The following is a 17,222-nucleotide window of genomic DNA, read 5'->3' on the forward strand; positions in this document are numbered from 1 at the left end:
GCATCTTCTATATGACATTAAATGTGAATAAACTATGCTCCCCCAAGCAAAGTCAGATTTACTCAGATTTTGTTGAAAAGAAAAAACAAGACGAAACTTCAAACACATGTTGTTTATAAGAGGACTTCCAACACAAAGTGGTCCGTTAAAGGCTAAACAAAAAACAAAGAACAAAGATTGGGCAAACACGAATATAAAAACAAATTTGATAACGGAAACAGGGGACAAAGAATTAAAATTAAAAAGTACCAAGCAGAGGGCCGCCTGGGTGGCTCAACTGGTTGAGTGCCTGACTCTCAATCTCAGCTCAGGTCATGATCTCACGGTTCGTGTGGTCAAGCCCCGTGTCAGGCTTGTGCTGACAGCACGGAGCCTGCTTGGGACTCTTTCTCTCCCTCTCTCTCTGTCTCTTCCCTGCTTATGCTGTCTCTGTCTCTCTCAAAAATAAATACATCATTTTTTTTAAGTACTAAGAAGACCGAACGAGACAGTCTATAATGCCACAAAGTACCAGTGAAACTCTTAACAATAGTGACGGACTGAATACAACATTGCTAAAATACCTTTTAAAAAAATCAGTAGCAAAAAATGCCATTACAGTAGAGAAATAGCAGCAGTAAAAAACACCACAGCTTTTACTGTGTGCCAGGCACTGTTCTAAGGCATCTCACACATATTAACTGACCTAATTCTCGTAGCAGGCAGGAAATTGGTACTATTCTCATTATGAGACAGGTGAAGAAATTGAACCACACAGAGAATTACATCGGTTGCCCAAGGTTTGAAAACCAGTAATGTGCCCTGTCTCTGGTGCACGAAGTGGCCTAAGGAAGGAATAACTAATAATTTCCATAAGGAAGGAGGGAGTATTTATTATCCTCCGTCTTGTCTTCCCAAAGACAAGACGAAACCACCTGGATAATTTGTCAGCAAAGAGTTTAAATGACATCGACGGCCCCTTCAGCTATATCAATCTGTGATTCTCTCTCTCTCACACACACACACACACACACACACACACACATTTTGAAATGTGTTCTAGTCTGATGCTCACGTTAAAATAAATGCTTTGAGAACGTGTCCTGCCCCCCAGTCCTCAAAATCTGCCTTCTGGTCATTGTTGTCAGTTTCAGAGTAGAGTCTCAGGCCTCAAAGTGGCCATTTACTTAAGGAGGGAAGCCTGAGGGATGTTCCCTTGATCACCACTAATGGTGGAGTATGGTTAGTTGTAGCCAGGTAGACAAACGAACATCCATGTATGTCCACCACGCCCTCCTCGCACTTGCAACATTTTCTCAAAGGCCCCAAAAAACATTTTTTAAAGCAATTTCCATCTGCAACAGTCCCAGGAAGTCAGAAAAATTTGACAGAGAAAAATATAGCACACATGGATGTACTCACCAAGGGATGAACAATAGACTCTAAATTCAAGTTCGGTGTAGCTTGGGAAAAATAAATCACAATAATCATACAGCACAGCGTGGTTCTCCTTGGGGATTTCATTTCTTTACGTTTGAGGTGCTTTGCCTGAAATGTAAATATGATGGTTTAGAGATGGAAGAATTTGTTTATTACACATAGAAAGAACTAGCAAACCCTGTTTCGAGCATCACACTACCAAAGGACCTTTGCAAACAGACAGGAGAACAGAAGGAGCATGAAAATATCAACTATAGAGGAGAGTCTTTGCTTCAGACCCAGGGCTGAGGATATGATCATGTCAGGATGGATGAGGGTTGGGCGGGTTGTGGAGGGACCTGTACATAGGACAGGTAGCGGATGTTTGGGTACCCTTCCTATATACATAGAGAAGGAGACAGAGAATGAAGGAGAAAGGAGAAACGGGGGTGGGAGGGAACAAAGCAAGAAAAAAGGAAAGACTTCTCAGCAAGAAATACTTTAAACATCGTGATCCAGTATACCTAACATACGAACAAAAGGATTCAGAGAACACTACTTGCCTTTGCTACATACAACACACTGTGATATTTCCAATTGTATTCTATCCTACCTTACCCTGTTTTTCCTTTTAATTCTGGTAGCAACCCATTGAATTGACTTCATGATGCATAATAATGGGCGTGGGACCCATTAGTACGAAAAATCTTGGATTTAGCCATAAAAATATAATCTGTAATTTATAGTCTTTTATGGTATTACAGTAAATAACACAGAATATTAATATAATATGTCCCATCTTATGCATTGATTTTTGATATCAACCTCTTTATAATGCTGGTGATTAAGATGAAGTTTTTGGTGACCAGATTAATCATCTCTGCATTTAAAAGGTAGAATACACAGGGGCACCTGGGTGGCTCAGTCGGTTAAGCATCTGACTTCAGCTTGGGTCACGATCTCGCAGGCTGTGAGTTCGAGCCCCACGTCGGGCTCTGTGCCGACAGCTCACAGCCTGGAACCTGCTTCAGATTCTGTGTCTCCCTCTCTCTCTGCCCCTCCCTCACTTGTGCACTCTCTCTGTCTCTCAAAAATAAATAAACATTAAAAAATTTTTTTTAAAGAAGGATATCACATTGCATAATCCCAGTCCAATGAAGTGGACCCAGACAAACCACTTCGTACAGATTCCTTTCCTTACCAACTTTTTTACAGCCATGTATTTTCATGAAAAGAACACTAGACCAAGAGACAGAAGATATGGGTTAAGATGCAGAATCACCATAAACTGTGTATCCTTGAGTAAAGTCACTCACTTTCACTGAGCCCAATATTCCCCATCTATGAAACGGGGATAATTATACCTCCTCTAATTTTCTCACAGACTTTCCTGAGGCTCAGATGATTAAAAGCCATGGGGCGTCTCGGTGGCTCAGTCAGTTAAGCATCTGATTCTTGGTTTCAGTTCAGGTCATGAACTCACGGTTCATAGGATCGAGCCCCGAGCCAGGCCAGGTGTTAACAGTGCCCAGCCTGCTTGGGATTCTCTCCCTCCCTCTCTCCGCCCCTCTCCCATTCTCTCTCCCTCTAAAAATAAATAAGCTAAATAAAAGTTTGGGGGTGCCTGGGTGGCTCTGTCAGTTAAGCATCTGACTTTGGCTCAGGTCACAGTCTCATGGTTGAGCCCCATGTCGGGCTCTGTGCTGACAGCACGGAACCCGTCTGGGATTTTCTCTTTCCCTCTGCTTCTCTGCTTCTCTGTCTCTTCTATCTCTCAAAAATAAATAAACTTTTTTTTTTAAGTTAATCTGTTAAAAGCCATGAAGAGCAGCAGGGGTGCAGGCTGCCGTGGTTTCACCCTGATTGTTAGTGGAATCCAGAGGGCAGTCATCAGGAAGGGGAGGCCTTGGCCCAGGCGTTCGAGGGAGTGCCAGGGGATCGTGGCCAGGATAACACACAGATGAGAGCCAAGACCTACATGCCAGGGAGAATTGTGTTTCAATCACCAGCTGCTGACTGCCTCCTTTTCCTTTTCCCCCGTGGAAAAGGGGGAAGCAGAAGGCCCTGGAAAAGTGACCCAATTTGCAGATCTGGCAATCAAATACATTTCTAAAATTCTGCAGCTCAATGGCTTTTGGAAAATGCTTTGCAATTTAGGTTGCGAGAATAGATATCTAAACCAGATGCATCTGCTGTAGGGCAATTGTAGCAACTGACTCTTTGTTCAAAGGGAACAGGCTTTTGTGGGTATTGAGCAGACTGAGCGGGGTGATAACAACTGCTCCCGGGATGAATTGGGTATTCAGGAGGTGATGTAACCTTTTCGTGCCCCACCTTCGTGCACTATGCTAGCTGGTTCTGGATTGAGACAGTTAATCAAAAGGATGAGATTTAGTCACTGAACGGTTAATGAGCCTCCCTTGACTCATGACAGCCAGGGAGGGACCCAGGTGTTAGAGGGACTGGAGCTGACTCTATATCCTTTTTACCATTCCCCAGAGGTGGCTTTTCTGTCAGAATTAGCAAGAATTATAATGTCTCCAAGTGGTCATATCTGGTCCTTTTGTATAGGCCACTGGCCAATACTGCCTATTGTCCCCATCTTCTCCCAGCTCCCTAGAGACAGGTATTGATTAAATTAACACTGTCTATTGACCTATTTGGTGACAACAAAATCACAAGTCAATAGAGATGTCAAAAGGACCCCACTGTGGGGAAGGGAATGTTCCCTGGATGCAGGGGCATGAGAACAGGTACATAGCCATTGCTTACCCAGTAAGGGTGAGAGGTGGGTTCTCCACTTAAGAGAAGAATGCCACCACCTTGAGGGAGAGGTAACGTTAAAAGTATTTGACAACCAGTTTTGTATGGGCCTGGCCAATCAGAACAGTGATACCAGCTGAAGATCAGTTCAGCTTTTGGGGGTCCTACATTTTGGGAGATATCTGAAGACAAACTTCCTTTACCTATATCAATAATTTTTCAGTAACTCTCCAGCTCACAGCTGGTTTTCATCTGTGAGGAGGCCAGTGGAGACTGTGGGGGTTACTTAGCACGGCTAATGGGCAGAAAAATCCAAATTCACCCAATCAAAAGCATGAAGTAGAACCCCAGATTCAAGGCAATGTATCTTCACCAGAATCTCTTTAATTGTAAATCCCCTAGAGGTTCTTATGCATTCTATATTCCTGGATTAAATGGCGGACAACAACCAAGAAACACAGAGGCAAACGGAGGCAGAGAAGAAAGAAAATTATCTGATGTTCTCAATTTCATTCTCTTTTTAAATTATAAATCTGGGATACTGCCTACTAAAATTCACCAACCTGAATGAGCTGGCTGTGTCTCAGAACCAACTGGGAACTATGATCTCATACTCAGTACAAACCCTGGGGTGATGAGCAACTTCCAGATCTTCTCTGGACCTATTTTCCTGTCTGTGAAGTTAAAGAACAGGGAGAGGGAAATCAAGCACCCTGACATCATATGCCAGGAATAGGTCCTCAGGATTCCCAGAAGCCCTGCACTTGCAGGATGAGGGTCTGGCTTCCTTGAAGCGGTCTATAATGACATTCTCTTGCAGAGTGATTATGCATCAGGAACTGCCACTGTGAGACTGGCCTGAAACACATTAGGGAATTATTCTCCCAAATCTGAAAATCACCCACTTTCCTGGAAACCCTTCATCAGCCCTGACTGGCCCATACTTTATCGGGGGAGTGGGAGGAGAAGTAAATGGCCTTGCACGCCTTTGCAAGGTTAGAAGCATGTTCACGAAATGGCCACATCTGTGAGGCTCGATGCCCCAATGTCACCAAGTTGTGTTTCCACACTCCGTCTAAGTAGGGCAAGAGTGAGATTCATTCTGGAAATGATTTATTTCCTAAGCCCTACACAGCTCTCCCTTTTCAGGCTCTCTGGTATCCTCAACCCCTGTCCTCTGGGGAGCCTAGCCCAGATACTCTCCTGGTTCCTTCTGGAGAGGAGGAAGGTAAGATGACAATGTGAGCCCACACTTGCTCAGCCTCTGTGACCAGGGCTCTGCTCCCCGCTCTAGTCCCACACACATTGCCTCCCTTAGCATTGCCTAGGGGAAAAAGTTCCCTGGAGTATTTGTACATCATCTGCTTCAGTGGTTCTTCGCCCTGGCTGTGCATCGGAAGCATCACCTGGGGAGTTTCTTATTTTCCTTTTTCCATTTGTTTGTTTGTTATTTTAAAATCACCCTAGACCACTTGAGTTGGAATGTCTAAGGGGTGGAAGCTGAAATTCTCCATCTACCAGAGCTGTTTCTGATGCAAGGGAGGTTTGAGGTCTACAGATCCGTATTTTCGGCCACCCATTGCCCTTTCTACATTTCCTTGCACGTTGGTACCTTCTATCACCAGCCTATAACGCTCTCTACTAAAGAACTTACATAGAAACAGAAGTTTGAGGGGATGCATTTAGGAAGCAGTCAATTATGAATGAATGAACGAATGAATGAACGAACGAATGGAAGTGTGGGCTCCAAGGTGATCTTCCCACCAGTTTTTGATACAATCCAATAGCCAAGGCCGTTAATTGAGACTGTGTTCAACATCTCATACAGCTATCAAGTGTGTTGCACACTTGTGCACTGGCAAATACAGAGTGTTTTCTGCAGTCCCCAAATTGTGCTGTGCCTGCATAAATTGAAGTGAGCCATGGTCCTTGCCTCCAGGAAGCTCCCAGTCTCATTGGGAAGGCACGCAACATAGACTGAAAGAATATCAACATAAAAACCACTATGTACTGAAGGTCTACTATGTTCCAGGCACACTGCTAAGTGCAGTAAATAGGTTAGTGCACTTAGTTTCCCTGTCACGATGACCCTGTGAGGTAGGTACTTTTATCCTAATTCATAGATGAGAAAATGAAGGCCCAGAGAGGCTGCAGAATTCACCCAGGCCACCCAGCTAGTTGAGTAATAGAGCCAGATCCACCCCCACGAGGGCCTATCTCCCAAGTGAGCTGCACTGTGCGAGTGATAAGCATGCCTGGAACTGAAGATGGGGGAAAGCTGGGCGAGTTTGGGAGTGATTAGGGTCAGTGGCCAGACTTTGAAGGATGGGTGATGCTTTCATGTGTAACAAGGGAAGAAAAGAGAGTCTCAGGTGAAGGAGAACAGCATACGCAGAGGAAACAAGAGCCCAAAGGGGGAGATTTAGTAGTCCCTTGAGCCCCTCCTGGAGGTTCCCTTGAGCAGCTTGCCCGGCCGCTGTGCAGTAGGCTCAGCCACGGTCCTTAGGAGGGCTTTGTTCTCCTGAACAATTACTGGCACCAAAGAAGGCAGATCTATTTTTGCTCTGACTTGGAAGGAGAATTTGGTGGCATTACAGTTCAGGCAATTCCCTTTTTCCTGTAGTAGACTACAGTGGAAAGAGCACCACTTTGGAAGCGAAACAGGGTTGTATTCTGACTCAAGCTCCACCGCTCGGTAACCATGGTGAGACACTCACCCCCACCGAGCCTCAGTTTGCTGATATGAATGGCAAGGATCCCAGCGCTCGCCTTGCGGCACCGCTGAGGAGATTAGAGATCATGCCCACAAAGCACGAAAGGGCCTGGTCTTCATTGCAACTTGTTCTGGGCTGCGTTGTATCCCTCCAAAATTAATATGTTGAAGTCTAACCCCCAGTCCCTCGGAATGTGACCTTTAATTGAAGGTAGGGTCTTTAAAAAGGTAACTTAGTTAAAACGAGGTCATTAGAGTGGGTCCTCATCCAGTACGGCCAGTGGCTTTATGAGAAGAGGAGATTAGGACACAAACAGACACAGAGGAAAGACCACGTGAAGACCCCGAAAGATGATGACCATCTACCAGCCCAGGAGAGAGGCCTCTGAAGAAATCAACCCTGCTGACATGTTGATCTCCAATTCTAAGCTCCAGAACTGTGAGAAAAGAGATTTCTGTTGTGTAAACCACCCCGTCTGTGGGACTTTGTTATGGCAGCCCTGGAAAACTGATTCGAATTCAGTAAAAATGATACCATTCGTTTTTTATTTAAAAAGGGTAAGTGTGGCCCTCTGGTCTGTTGCTTAATATTTATTGAGTGTTTATTTTGAGTATGTTTTTGATGAACATTGAAAAATGGATTATCGGTGTGTCTGAACAGAGCATAAGAACACACACAATCTGAATTAGAAGACAAATTAGAATTTATCTCTAGTTCCAGCACTGCCTCCATGGAAGTGTGGGCTCCCCTTAGTTTTTCAGATGAGAAAACTAAGGCCTAGAAAGGACTATGTGCCTCAGGAGACCCCACCAAGCATTCTTACATCCTAGATGACAATATTGTCCTACAGTCGGGCAAACCATTTATGATAGAATTGTGGATAGTGACTGTCATCAAAGATGATGATGAGAAGTATAGATCTCTGTAATTTATTAGGTGCTCACTGAAGTTTGCCTCTGAAGTCCCATTACTATTCAAAGAGTCTAAAATTTCTCACATTTATTTCAAATCCAAGGTAAACCTCACGTAGGCTTCTGAGCCTAACCATGATGACCTCTTGTATTTATCCAACCCACCTCTGACTTACTAGGCAGTTCAGGCCTTCACCGCCTCTCTCGTGCACCATTGCAATGGCTTGTATTCTTTCCCTCTCCGCCCCATTGTCTACATGGACGCAAGATTAACCTTCCAGAAGTGCCCTTCTCACATGTTATTCCCTGTTCAGCTCCCCATTGCTTTTTGAGTAAAGGCAGTTGCTTTCATTGATACTCAAGGCCTTCCATGACCTAGATTGTATATTCCAGAGCAAGTATATGTAATAAGCATCTATTAGATTTTCATCACTGACGGTGGCTGATTTTTCATAATTGAAAATAGAGTGAGAGGTTTTCTGGGGTTCATGCCAAAGTAAAAATGCAAAACCTAATCTTTGAGAATCAATCCTGGTGGTGGAGAGGAGCAGTTATTATTGTCAAACTATTTTTGAATGTTTGGTAAAACCAAACGAATCCTACCATTTACTTGGTTTGTTAATCTCCGTCTTTCCCCGCCCCTTGGCCTCGGGATAATCACTGCATACTCCAGTTCAATCCATCCTTCAATGACAAGGCAAAAGGCTGCCTCCTGGCTGGAGGTTCCTTGATCTGCCTAGCTATAAATAGTCTTTACTTCCTCTTAATCGAGGTCCTTAACCTTCCTCCTTGTATTGTATTTGTTGTCGTAAGCATAGCATGAAGCAAATCTATTTATTCCCTTACTCATGTATCCATTTCTGTATTCATTCACTGGGAAAACATTTATTAAGTCCTGCTAAATGCCAGGTGCTCTGCTAGGTGCAGAGAAAGGAGCAGAAAACAAGCAAATGATCCCTGTCTCCATGGAGCTTAGAGTCTAATGGAGTAGATGAGCATCATTAAAGGATCAGTCACTCAATTCACTGTTTGACCATGACCATGAAAGTGTGACCAAGGAAAATAATCATGACACTAATATGTTGTTGAGCACTTACTATGTGCCAGGCAAAGAGCTGAGCATTGACTGTATTAAATCTTTTAATCCTCATTGCAATTCCAGTATAGGGATTTTAGTATAGTATCTACTTAACAGTATGATATCAAATGAACCGAGCCACAGAATGGTTAAATAATTTTCCCCAAATTACACAAGACGGTAATGTGAACCGAATGTGAGCCGAATGTGAACCGAAAAAGCCTAATTCCAGAGCCCATATTTTTCACCACTGTGCTGAGTTTTCTAATAAAGTCTATTAACAGAGGGACATGACCTAGTCCTGGGGATCTGTGGAAGGTATCCTGAAGGAAGTATTTAGTTGAGCTGAAATCTGAAGTGTGAGTTGGAATTAGCTAAAAACAAAAGGGAGCTCAGAGGGGGAGGAGGTTGAGAGTTCCAGGTAGGACAAAGATCATGTGCAAAGGCCCTGAGGCAGAAAAAATGCACGGTACATTCAAGGAGCTGCAAATGGGCCAGAGTGGCTGGAACACCAAAAGGAGCAGGGGATGTATACGGGAGGGCTTATGAGGTGAGCAGGAGCCAGGACAGGCGGGGTAATTGCCACCACAGGAGTGTTAAGATTGATTAGGAAGACAGTAGAGAGAGTAGAGATGACAGCCAAGAACAGAGGCCCAGAAAATTCCAGCAACCAGAGGTCCTGTCAAGGAAGATGATGGAGCGAAGATGTTTGCGAATGAGAGACCAGAGAGGCAGGAAGGAAACAAGGTTAGAAGAGAGTCTGGAACCAGGGAAAGCCAGGTTTCAAGAAGCAGACTGTCACAACTGTGTCCAGTGGTGCTGAAAGGCCCACACGGAGGGGGCCGGTTTTGCCCATGGGATTTGGAGACATGATATGTTCTCAGCAAGGGCAATGTACTCATGATATGTGCTCAGCTCTCGTTGGGGCGAGGAGGGAGGAAATCACATTGGGGGTAGCTGTAGACTATGTGCAAGACGAGTGAGTGTATACAACTTAGGAGATTTGCAAGGTGGAAGACAGAGTGGAGATTCCTCCCATTTGTAACCTGCTTGGCTCTCATGTTGCATGGAGTAGTGATGTTATATGTATGACTTTCTTTTTTTTTTATTAATTTTTTTAATGTCTATTTATTTTTGAGACAGAGAGAGAAAGAGTGCCAGTGGGAGAGAGGAAGAGAAAGAGGGAGACACAGAACCCAAGGCAGGCTCCAGGCTCCGAGCTGCCAGCACAGAGCCCCACGCAGGGCTCGAACTCATGAACGGTGAGATCATGACCCGAGCTGAAGTTGGACACCCAACCAACTGAGCCACCCAGGAGCCCCATGTGACTTTCTTTTTAAGAAAAGAACTCAATATATTGCACGTGAGGACTGTATCAAGGGAAGCCATGCCTCTTACTCGACCTTGGCCTGTGGCTGGCCAACTAGACAAGTTACCGTCCCCTTTGAGAGAGGCCACACGCATATCTCCCCGTGTCCTGCCTTGCACGTTCTGGGGAACAGCCTAGATGTTCAGGTAGTTATTTTTTTTTTTTAATTTTTTTTTTCAACGTTTTTTATTTATTTTTGGGACAGAGAGAGACAGAGCATGAACGGGGGAGGGGCAGAGAGAGAGGGAGACACAGAATCGGAAACAGGCTCCAGGCTCCGAGCCATCAGCCCAGAGCCTGACGCGGGGCTCGAACTCACGGACCGCGAGATCGTGACCTGGCTGAAGTCGGACGCTTAACCGACTGCGCCACCCAGGCGCCCCAAGGTAGTTATTTTTTAAACACGTACTTCTGATCAAAATAGCAGGTGAGAGACTGGACATAGATCTGCACATACATCATTCTACTCCTGGAAAATAATTCAGAGCAGATTCCTTTTGATGACAGGTGCTAAATTATAACACCAAATTCCAGGAGGGCTTCAACTGCAAATCCTGCTGTGATTATTACTCATCTCCATGAGGCACAGGGTATCAGCCATAACCTCCCTCCTGAACTTGAGGATTAAAAATCCTCACGTATAACCTTAAGAGCCTGCCTTCATAGATCTGTATTTTCCACGGCAGAGGTGACAAGACTTATCTTTGCCGACATTATTTAATTAGATGATTCATCCCTCACACATGCAGAAGTATAAGCTAAATATTTATTTAACACAAACACGAAACACAATACCAATTAAAGGACTGCCTTGAACATTTTTTTTTTCTATTTAATTTTCCCTTGCCTTGAAATAAGGTCCCGCAACAGCATTGTGTCAGGGCGGCTCGGTACCATCAGATTACAGAAGAACATTTGTTTGTACACAATGGGGTCAAGTTTTCCAAAACACACTGCCCGTGTGTGCAGCATTGATAACCTTTTACACTTCTTTCCCTGTTGTAAATCCCTGGAGAATTTGAGCCTTTAAGCAAGAGATTGCCATCTTTATGAAAACATTAAGTTCCTCACTCTGCTCTTATCTCATCGATCTTCCTACTTTCATTTACTGTGTGGAAGGGGTTCCCTAAGTCCCAGCAAAACAATGCCGGGGCTGTGCTCCAGCTATGATGGAGGGTAGCCCTGTGGTTGGCTGTAGGGATGCACTGAGCAGCAGAGGGCTTGGGTGTGGGGCCAAGCCTTACAGATCTGTGGTCCTACCCTCCATCAGGTATTCAAAAGAATACTGGAGTGTTAATCATAAAAGTAATGGACCATTTGGAGCAGTCTCTGGTCACTATGCAGGAGCAGGGGCCGGGGGCCCTCATTCTGGATGGTACGGAGGTCTGCGGGAGGGTCCGAAGGCTGGGTGGCTGAGGCAGAGGTGGGTGGAGGGCATTTGGACACTCCAGGGGCTTGAGGGGCAGCAGTTATTTACAACATGGTTTAAAATATTCCAACATTTTAGGGGTGCCTGGGTGGCTCGGTCGGTTGACCGGCCGGCTCTTAGTTTTTGCTCAGGTCATGATCTCATGGTTCGTCAGTTGGAGCCCTGTGTCGGGATTGGCGCACTGTGGAGCCTGCTTGGGATTCTCTCTCTCCCTCTCTTTCTCTGCCCTTCCCATGCTCTCTTTCTCAAAACAAACAAACGAACATTTAAAAAATTATTCCAACGTTTTAATGATTGGCAGGGCCACTTTAGCCCTCTGTGTCTCCCGCTTTCAGAGACCTCATCGTCTCTGTCTCCTGAGACCATGCATGGCTGTCCTTGGCCCATGACTTCATTTCTCTGAAATTTTCATTTTCCCTTCTAGGGATTTTATTAAACTTTAAGAATAAGGTGTGTGTACTACTCAAAATGAAAAAAAAAAAAGTATTATTTCCCCCCAAATACAGTTCCCTGAGAAGTCATGAATATTCCAAGATTTCTTTAATCTGGAGCGTCTGATATTAGCCAGTGCCATTCTTCACTAGTCCTCGTCCTCCCTGGTTTCTTGGTTTCTGATGCCCTTAGTGCCTCCTCGTTCACGGGGCCCCCTTTCCTCTTCCATCACTCTCCCCTTCCTCTCCCATCACTCCAGCTTTTGCTCCTTTCCCTCCTCCTCCCAACTGCCCCACTGTGGACCTGGGTCCTTGGCTCATCCCCCCGACACCCTTTCTCTTAGAGAGCTTGTCCACTTCCATAGTTTTCATTATCAAGTTACATGAGAATTCCAAAACTTTATTTCCACCCTGATCTCTCTGCTACGTATTAGGCGCATCTCCCCAACCACACTCTTTCCCTCTGGGTGGAAAATTCAGCTCCCCAAAGACTGAATGTAATTCTTCTCTCCCACTGCTACCTCATAACCCATCCCTTTCAAGATTTCCCAACAGCTGGCTTCATCGTCCAGTTCCCCAGGCTCACCACCGCATGGGTATTCCTCACACAAGAATCCAGGGCAGGAGAGGGAGACTCAATGCGACCAGCCACCAAGTCCTGTCACTGCCTCCGCTGCTGTTTTCTTTCCCTCGGCTGCCACCTGGTTTGGACACGATCACCTCGCACCTGGATGATTGCAGCAATCTCCTGGATGGGCTTCCTCCCCACCCCACCCCCACTGCCCTGCTCAATAACCCAACGCACCATCGGCAGATTCATTTGCCTAGAATGCAATTTCTCATAAATTGCTGTCTACCGCATTCAAATTCTTCAAACGTTCTCAAGTGACCAGGCAATATTTGGGCTACTTCACCTGGCACACACAACCTAAATATAAACCCAGCTCTGCCATGTTTTTCTTCCATAAAACTTGCCTGCAAAATAGGCTGACCACTCACAAGTTTTCACCGTACTTTCTTTGGCAAAATGTGTCATAAATACTAACAGTAGGTCTTGGTTGAATGAATGGCTGCCTCTCAGTTTCTTCTCAAACCATTCCTGGCCGCTGAAATGTCCCATTCCTCCTTTCTGAGCTGTCTTTTGGGGTCTCGCTATTCACTTAGTAATGGCAATAATTGCTATCATTTATCAAGACTCGGCTACATGCCAGGAATTAGACTAAACACCCTGCATGAACAAGGCTCATCTAATCCTTAGGTCCTACCTTGGTAGAACTATCATCGTCCCCATTTAATAGATGAAGGAACTGAGGCATGGAGAAATTAAATAACACACCCCAGTCACACGGTAAAGTAGTCGAGTCTGCTGCCAAGGCTGGAGCTCTTAATCTTTACAGCATCCTGCCTCTTTTCTTATCTCCTCCAGAGATGCATCTTTCTCCTGAATACACTGCATGTATCTGCCGTGTGGACCTTTCTGCAGTGCCCTGTGAGGTTTGCAGCATCGCATAGTAATTAGGCATGACTCATAAGTCAGACTGCCTGGGCTGGAGTCCCGACTTCATCCATTGCTGGCTTTGTGTGCCTCAGGCAACTTGCTTAAAACTGTGTGTTTCTTCATCAGTAAAATGGCTACTATAAAAGCACCAGACGTATAAGATTATTGGAATAACTACATGAGCTAACAATCTTTGGACAACCCTGAGCAGAGTGGCACATTATAAACACTCAGTAAACATTTTCAGGTACTATTAAAACCCTCAATGCCTGTGTTTGGCCCTCTATTAAGAATCTAAGGTAATTAAAGGAAAGGATTCTCTGCCTGGGTAACCCCATAGCACTTAGCAAGTCTATGCAGCACAGACGCTTTCACCAAACTGTGACTTCAAAGGTTTCACTTTGGGGATTATTTTTAGGAAATAGGCAAGATTTCAGTTATTGAAACTTTATGACTAGAATCACACCATGTGGGCTGAAATGCTGTGTTGGTAAATTACTTATGAATTCATAGTGTACCCACAGCCAATGCAGACATTTCAGTCAACAAGCCACCCGGTGGTACTTACTCTGTGCGGAAACCCAGGGGCACCCTGGACTCTGACGTAAAGCTGGCAGAGCCCCTCCTAACGCTCTCCATTCATACACACACATGACAGCCACGAGCGATTCTAGCTTGAACTGTATTGAGAGATCTTGGAAGGGATAGTTCTAGGAGCACATTTTATGATTAAAAAATAACCCTGATTTATTGTCTATCCATACTTAGCTCAATCCACAAAGCGGCAGATCACGCAAAGGATAGTTAGTATTTCTTTCTTCCCTTTTTTCTGGACGTGGGGACACACACGTCAACGTGCCGTTGGATAAGATATATGACCCCCATAATCATTTGGCACCAGAAGAGCACATCCTGTTTACCTCGAACATTTAATCTGGGTTCGTAAAATTCGCAAGGAACAAGGGAGCCAGTCTATCTGCAGTGAAGTCAGGGGTGTGGCCGGGCCCTTGGTGGGGGAACTGGAAATCTCTGCATTCTCACACGTGGGTGTGAGATGGGTCCGTTTCTCTCATGGGCAGACAGCAGCAGCCAGAATCCTAATGCACATTGCTCACGTGCTCACAGCTGCTGGCCCTTCCGGCCCCAAATGCTTGGCCACATGAATAGGTGTTGCTTCTGCTTCTCCATCTGGCAACTTTCTCTCTTACAGTTGGGACTCCATGGTTCCCAACCCTAGCTATATAAAAGAATTGTTTCGGAGAGAAACAAAGAAAGAAAGAAAGAAAGAAAGAAAGAAAGAAAGAAAAGAAGGAAGGAAGGAAGGAGGAAAGAAAGAAAGAAAGAAAGAAAGAAAGAAAGAGAAAGAGAGAAAGGAAGGAAGAAAAGAAAGAAAGAAAGAAAGAAAGAAAGAAAGAAAGAAGAAAGAAGGAAGGAGGGAAGGAAGGAAAAAAGAAAGAAAGAAAGAAAGAAAGAAAGAAAGAAAGAAAGAGAGAGAGAGAAAAGAAAAAAAGGCCCTGCCCAGATCTCTTTCCCAGAGATTCTGATCTAGCTGTTCCAGGGAAGTACCTGGGCATTGTTGTCTTTTTGTTAAGTTTCGATGGTGATGCTAATGGACAAGTGTTGGAATCTGCTAAAATCTGGCCCAGGCAATAGCTTGATCTGTCTGTAGATTCCCAGCAAAACTGGGAACCCATGTTGCTAGGAAGCTGACAGAATCCAGCCACACACGTTAATTCTCTCCTCTGCATGACTTTTATTCTCACCTTACTGACCCCAAGAGGGGCTGGGAAGCCGGAGACCTGGGTTTTTTTCTTATCTTGGTGCCCCAAAAAGATCCATTGTGTGATGCTGGGCAAACCGCTTAATCTCCGAACCTTTCATTTTTGTATTCCATAAAATGAGATAGGATATGTGTTTCCCCTGAGGTGGGGTGGAAGAAGTAGCAGTCCCTGCATGGGGACACGGTGACGTGATTACTCTGATTAGCCCAGGAGAAGGGATCCAGGCTGAAGACGCACGGCAGAATGTCCAAAATCAGCAGGGCCAAATGGCCTTCTAGTTTTGGATAGGGAAACTTTGGAAAGGCCAAGAAAATACCAAATAGCAACTGAAAGTATTTTGTAATTATTCTCGGGTTTGACATTGTAACTTCTTTCCAAATGGTCTCTCCATGACCCATATCGACTGGTTCATAGGGAATTTTTCTTATTCACTTGTCTCATGACATCGTGCAGGGGGGAAAAATAGATGGTTACCTTTTCACAGAGGGCCAAAAGAGGTAGAAACTGAATTTACCTGTTTTTTTAAAAATCTATTATCCATTAAATAAAAAGGGAATCTCTCCTACCCTCATCCTATCTTCCCTGAACCAACCACTCAATCTAACTAGCTTCTAGCTAGTTAGCTGGCTAGCTAATCATTCATCTATCTATCCAAGTTCATTTTCCTTTCCTTTCCTTTCCTTTCCTTTCCTTTCCTTTCCTTTCCTTTCTTTTGCTTTCCTTTCCTTTGCTTTCCTTTCCTTTGCTTTCTTTCCTTTGCTTTCCTTTCCTTTGCTTTCCTTTCCTTTGCTTTCCTTTCCTTTCCTCTTTTTTCTTTCCTTTTCTTCCCCCTTTCATTTCTAAAACAAGGCTGCCTTTGATGGCCTTCAAAGAAAGAAGGCCAAACCTCCGGAAAATCCAGAGTTTAATCTGTGGGATGCTCTTATTTTTAAAAAATTATTTATTTATTTATTTTGAGAGAGAGCATTGCACACATGAGCAGGGGAAAGGGACAGAGAGAGAGGGAGAGAGAATCTTAAGCAGGCTCCACAATCAGTGTGAAGCCCAGTGTGGGGGTCAATCCCACGACCGTGAAATCAAGATCTGAGCTGAAATCAAGGGTTGGACACTTAACCAACTGAGCTGCCCAGCCGCCTATGGGAAGCCATTATTAATAGTGATTGCCAAAGCCAAAATCAACGCAAAGGTAATAATGACAAAAATGAAAAAAAACTCTTTTGGACTTTTCTGAGAGTCAAAAGAGCTGTCGACACCTCCAGGTATCATTTTATCTTTCAGTGAGAAAACGTGTTGTTAAAGATCGATAAATGAATCTGACAATGAGAATTTATTGTGCTCTGTGCCTTGGCTTGTCCTGAGAGCAGAGAAGACAGAAAACAACTGACAAGATACACAGCAAATTATTGATGGGATAATTTGGGGGAGGAGAAAGACATAGTGGGTACTGGAGGGTGTTAGAAATATTCTATTACAGGAGGAATATATTTATGTGCTACTTATATAATTCAGAAATGAAAGACCAAAAACATCTGCCCTTTATGGAAGGAAAAACGGAGTGGCGGTGAAATGGCAGGGCCTGGCTCTCTGCAAAGCATAAGAAAACATGGTTTAAGCAAGCCACACATCAAAGGGCTTTTCCTCCTTCTAGAATGCTCAAGGTCAAGTCTGCCCAGCTCTTAAACTCAGCACTTTTCTTGACTTCCTTCCCAGCGCTGACTGTAAACGCTTTCCTCTCCATCATGGGCGGGAAGTGACAGTTTAACATTTTGGAGATCACCCGTTACCCCAAGGACTGCCTGGGAGCTGAGAGATTAGCTGGTGCTCCCCCTCCTAGACACAGTACAGCCTCT

General features: G+C 44.6%; 1 protein-coding gene across 6 annotated transcripts in view; it reads right to left on the reverse strand.

The window, feature by feature from the left end:
- ADGRF5 (adhesion G protein-coupled receptor F5) overlaps positions 1 to 17,222 on the reverse strand; it is a 96,845-nt gene that overhangs the window by 51,214 nt on the left and 28,409 nt on the right. For all 6 annotated transcript variants that reach the window (XM_049653766.1, XM_049653768.1, XM_049653771.1 and 3 more), the window contains exon 2: positions 1,402 to 1,527. In XM_049653766.1, the coding sequence (XP_049509723.1) occupies positions 1,402 to 1,503 (102 nt within the window). In that variant the 5' untranslated portion in view covers positions 1,504 to 1,527. The remainder of the gene's footprint in view (positions 1 to 1,401; positions 1,528 to 17,222) is intronic.

This window comes from Panthera uncia, assembly GCF_023721935.1.
Source record: "Panthera uncia isolate 11264 chromosome B2 unlocalized genomic scaffold, Puncia_PCG_1.0 HiC_scaffold_24, whole genome shotgun sequence".
NCBI lineage: Eukaryota > Metazoa > Chordata > Mammalia > Carnivora > Felidae > Panthera > Panthera uncia.